The following is a 5,221-nucleotide window of genomic DNA, read 5'->3' as shown; positions in this document are numbered from 1 at the left end:
CAAGAGTCAGGAGAGGGAGATGTCTGTCCTGTGTGTCATCCTTAGAGCTGCTCCTGGTTACGCAGAGTGAATGTGCTTGTCTCACTGACTGTGTTATTGCATTTTTGATAACTGAAACCGGTATAAAAACGACAGATTGGCTTCCTCACACTCCTCCCACTTCACCACTCACTAAGGCAACGTGCTCCTGCCTCTGCCTCTGCCTCATATTAATTATGGAAACAGAAAACCCGTTTGCAAATGCCCTACAGACAAATGACAAATCGATATCCCCCTAGAGAGAACCGGAGAACATTGAGAGCAAAGTCTTGTTGCTGGAATTCTATCCAGGATCATAACCCAAAACTCAATCCGCCTTCAAGTGGAGTAGCTAAAATTGTCATTCGATTATCGATTCGAGTTGATGGCAAATGTCATCCTGTTGCCATCTCATCGGTCATTCATTGGGTTGCCCAGGCAGCAGCTTATCAGTTAATGTGCCACTTTATTAAGTTATGGAAATTTCTCCTTCTCTCCTTGATGTCGAGTCCTGTGTGGATGCAGGAGTCACTCGCAACAAACTCACTCGTCTCGTCCGCTCGTTCGCTCGCATATTTTCCAACTCATTTCATTGTGAACGGGAAACTCAAATATCACTGTTAAAAAGCGTAACCAAGTTTCCATCTTCCGCCTCCACCTACAACACATCCTACATGGGTCTCCATCATCGTTGTCATCATCTTCATTTCTACCCTCATCCAGTTTACGATCGAATGCTAATAAAGTTGTCTGGCATTGGTCGGCTGAATCTGTTGGGGCGGCATCGGCGCCAACTTGCATAATTCAATTACATCCGATGTAGACTCATAAAACTAAATCAAAAGAAAACAAACCGTCATGCTTCATTTACCGATGTTCCAATGGCCAATGCCCCCGCATTGCAATCGACCCCTCAACCCATTGGGATCTCTTCTTTGGCTAGCCTCCAAAACGGAGGAAGTTTGCCTGCTCCTTTTGGCCTAAGTCAGACGTATCAATAACATAAAATGTTATGAACATTTATTTATATGGTCTCAATATGGAAAAACTTATGCAATTTCTTTAGAAAGTTGTCCTTCTATCATCTTTGGGAGGTGCCACCTTTCTCCAGACTGAATTACTTATATTACTTTACTTTTTTGCCATCTTCATGTTTCTATAATTAAGGAAATGTCAATGTGAACATGTTGAACAATGCGACAGAATTTGGTGAAATGGCCTGTCATTGCCATTAGCAGGAGACAGGACAATGTGAAAGCCAAAAACTGACATTAAGTGCATAGAGAGAAATTTTCAAGATTTTCCTCCCGATTTGTTCGACAGGCATATAGGAAATGAAAAGAACTTTCAACTACATGTGCATATATGTATGTATAGATTTATCTTTTATCTAGTATTCATTGTGTTGGCCATTTTGATGCTGCAACGATTTGTAAAGACGGCGTTGACCACCGACCGACCGTCTTGACAGGCATTCAAAAAGGACTTCTGCTGCAGTGCTTGCACATGGACTACATGCATGGACTCAGGCAGGACCTTTAGTTGGAGTGTGGTCAAGTGGGAGTGTGAATAATTCACAACTCTGGCGCCTCAGAGCAGCAGCAACAATCTTTAAACTGTCTGGGATTATGTGGAGAGTTCTTTTGCCACTGGAGAAACTTTCAAAGTTTGCCATCTTCTTCTTTTGGTCACGTGCCCAGTTTGTTTACATGTCGCATTAAGGGTGAGAGCCAGAAGTGATGGCGATGCCGATTGTGATTCCTGTTTCGTTTTATTGCAATTTGATTCCATTTGCTCGCATATTTGTTTTTCGCTCAGCCATTATTATCCTTATCCTTCCTACAGTGAATGGTGGAGAAGGAGGGTGGTTCCATTCGTTTAGCTGTGTGTGGTGGTGTGAACTTTGGCACTTTGTTGCAGCTTTCCTTTGCCATTGCCCGCCCTCTTTTTCCTATGCTTTTTCATCCAGCAACTATTTAAGGCTCTTATCCGACTTAGCACTAAACACTTTTATTCTGTATATGAAAACGGAATGGAAAGGCTTGAGCGTGTGTCTCTTACGTTGATAAGAGCTCAATGGTTGGCTTAGTGGTTAGAAATTTATCTTAAGCGTTGGAAAATTTTTAATTAATTTACGTAGAATTAAAAATGTACTTAGTCAGCAGAAAATCAAGAGTTTACACAATTTTGCCAAACTCATATTAAAAAGGTGTAATAATAAGCAGCAATAGAAATTGTATTTATTTTAATTCTTCAATTCAAGGGCACTGCTAGGTTATTGCAAATTTCATAATATATTGACTTTATCTTTTTATAATTGTCTTTCAATTTATTTTTTATTGATTTATAGTTGTTTGTTCACATATTTTAAAGTACTTACTTCCTATGACAAGTTGCAATCTACTGATAGCCAATCATCGTCATATTATTTACAATGTAATAGATAATACAAAACATAGTTCATAAGTTATATTCTTTATTGGAAGATACTCTCATCTTGCCCAATTAATAAATAATTAAGTGTTTAAAATGAAATAAACATTAAGCTTAAATCATTTTACAGCATCAATATTCGAACTAATTGTTTATCCAAATGGATAAAAATAAATTTTAATAACCCGTTTTGGAGTTTTGGATAAATACTATGAATTTAGACCACTTTTGAATAGAGTATAGCCAAGTCGACTCTATGTGCTACCGTTTCGTTCCACGGTTGATAAGTTACTCTATTGAACAGAGACAATTCAGTGATAAAAATATAAATAAAGTGTTAAATATTTTATATAAAGTACATTTATTCCCATACAAGTCAACAGTAGTCAAATTACCATCATGAAAGTAGCTTGGATTTTTTACACAATTGCCTGGCTGACAATTAACGGATACGCTGCAAAAGCAAGTCCTCAGGATTATAGGTAAAATCCCACAAATAAATAAGTTCATATCGTATATAATGTAAAATTTTGCAGTTTAAATGTAACCGAGAATACCGAAAATGTGGATTCGAGCAGGATTCTAAGATCTTGCCAACAAACTATTGGCAAGGATGGCATATATGAAATCGCACCTTCGGGACACGATGCATTCCCAGTATTATATAATGCTCGGAGTGAGGGAGCCAGTTGGATAGTTATTGCCCGTCGTTCAAATGCCAATCTGAATTTCTTTAGAAATTGGACCGACTACAAAAATGGATTCGGAGATTTGTCTGGCGATTTTTTCATAGGTCTTGATGTAATTCATGCCATTACGAAATCCGGAAGCCATGAACTATATATTGAACTGGAAGATTTCGATGGGAACATTCGATACGCACAATACAATGAATTTTACATTGAAAGCGAATATGGTTTGTATAAAATGTCGAGATTGGGAGCCTACAGTGGAACAGCTGGAGATGCTTTACGTTATCACAAGGGTCAACCATTCTCGACTTATGACATGGACAATGGTCCGAGTCCTGAAAACTGTGCACTTCGCTATCTCGGTGCCTGGTGGTACAACGATTGTCATCATAGGTTTGTATATAGGAGAAATAGTTAATATATATAGTCATATTATTCTTATATTTTCATATTTTTAGCAATTTATTTGCCATGTATTTCGCTGGAGAATATAATGACGAAATGTTTGCCAAGGGAATGGTGTGGTTCGAGTGGCGTGGAATGTTATATGCATTTAAAGACATGAAAATGATGATACGACCCAAATCTTGTAGCTGCTAAAATTTCAATTACAGTGAAACCTCGATATAACGAATCTGAGGGGGATCGCAAAATTATTCGTTATATCTATTGATTCGCTATAGGTACTGAAATGTAAAACCTTAGTCCTTTCAAGGGACTTAACAAAAAATTCGTTATATTGGGTTTTTCGTTATAACGAAGTTCGTTATATCGAGGTTTCACTGTACCAACTTACCGAAAATTATTATTATTTGCCACACTTTATATTTTGTAAAAATACATATACAAATTTGATATCTTTAATACATTTAGCAATGTATTTAAACTCTGAAGTTGTAGACTGTTCGAGGGTGGGTCAATAAGTCTGTGACTCAACTACCGTCAATTTAAAAACAAGACATCCTTCAGTTTGACAGCCATTGATAGCAGACGATCGCGTGACTTGAGAACAAAATTGAATTCCAGTCATTGTCAGACGTCATACTAATATTTCATCAATTTGTCCTTCAATTCTTTAAAGTATATTGTTTAATTTTGATGTTTTGTAGTCTTAATAAGGGTGAATCAATCCTGGAAGTAGAGTAGATGATGAGAACACACTTAAATATATGGTGAATATATTTAAATTTATACAAAAATCTATATGAATGGATAATAAACTGCTGAACGCGTTGTGGTTAGGCCTTAAATTAGTGGACGGTATAGCTAGGATGAAGACTTTAAATGGTAAATTTGGCCACCGAAATTTAATTATGTATATTTTGCTCAATTTTGAAATCTTTCTTGGTGAAAGTTTCTACAAATTCTTCGCAGACTTCGACCCAATATCTCTACTGGAAATACTGGATGTTTGTTTTTAGGAAAGAAAGTGAAAACCCACGAAGGAATAAAGAATTAGTAGGCCAACCAAGACGAAATAAAATTATAATTTAGTCAATTGGGCCTTAATTTGTCGTATATAAAACGATCAGTAAAGGTAGCAATATGGGCAGTTCCGAAATCACCCACACAACTTTCCGAAGCAAAATAAAACTTTATATGTGAAATAAATCAAAGAAAATCAAATTTTTTACAATTCATCACTACTAACTTTTTAAAGTACCTACTTTTAGAGTAAAATCAATCGTAATACAAATTTTGAGCCTCCGGTTTTTATCTGTTGAGAAAAAAGCTCCAAAAGAGCGGTCACTTACACGACATCAAATATACATGGGCTTAGACATTATTGCTAACAATCTACAAACTCTGCGAATTGTTTAATTTAAGAACAGAACCCTTACTGTAAGAGAACTCCAAATGTCCTAAATATTTTCAAGAGTAATCTCTTATAAACGTGGAGTTCACTATACACACAAACTCAACTTCTCTTACGAATATATTGTATTTCTAACCAAAAATATAAAATTGAAACATTTCTTAATAATATATTATTAAAAATACCCAGATCCTTGCTACTTTATGTTGAGGTCCTGTGGTTGACCTTTTTCCAGAAATGCCCATTTGTAGAAAGGTTTTTG

At 36.3% G+C, this 5,221-nt stretch overlaps 1 protein-coding gene across 1 annotated transcript; it reads left to right on the top strand.

Moving 5' to 3' along the window:
- Window positions 1-2,832: 2,832 nt before the first annotated feature.
- Window positions 2,833-3,794, top strand: LOC6640435 (techylectin-5B). The gene is made up of 3 exons (XM_002062933.4): window positions 2,833-2,933; window positions 2,988-3,536; window positions 3,602-3,794. Exons 1-3 carry the CDS (start codon window positions 2,851-2,853, stop codon window positions 3,741-3,743), a joined length of 774 nt encoding a protein of 257 aa, XP_002062969.2. The 5' UTR covers window positions 2,833-2,850; the 3' UTR covers window positions 3,744-3,794.
- Window positions 3,795-5,221: the final 1,427 nt, after the last annotated feature.

The sequence above is a fragment of the Drosophila willistoni genome, assembly GCF_018902025.1.
Source record: "Drosophila willistoni isolate 14030-0811.24 chromosome 2L unlocalized genomic scaffold, UCI_dwil_1.1 Seg196, whole genome shotgun sequence".
Lineage (NCBI taxonomy): Eukaryota > Metazoa > Arthropoda > Insecta > Diptera > Drosophilidae > Drosophila > Drosophila willistoni.
Note: the sequence above shows the minus strand (reverse complement) of the source record. Positions and strands in the feature narration are given on the sequence as shown.

Bases quoted from the DNA above. Each gene is read 5' to 3' on its own strand.
- LOC6640435 (XM_002062933.4), top strand. From the start codon at position 2,851: ATGAAAGTAGCTTGGATTTTTTACACAATTGCCTGGCTGACAATTAAC. The intron at 2,934-2,987 runs GTAAAATCCCAC...AAAATTTTGCAG, and splicing joins GCAAGTCCTCAGGATTATAG to TTTAAATGTAACCGAGAATA. The intron at 3,537-3,601 runs GTTTGTATATAG...TCATATTTTTAG, and splicing joins TACAACGATTGTCATCATAG to CAATTTATTTGCCATGTATT.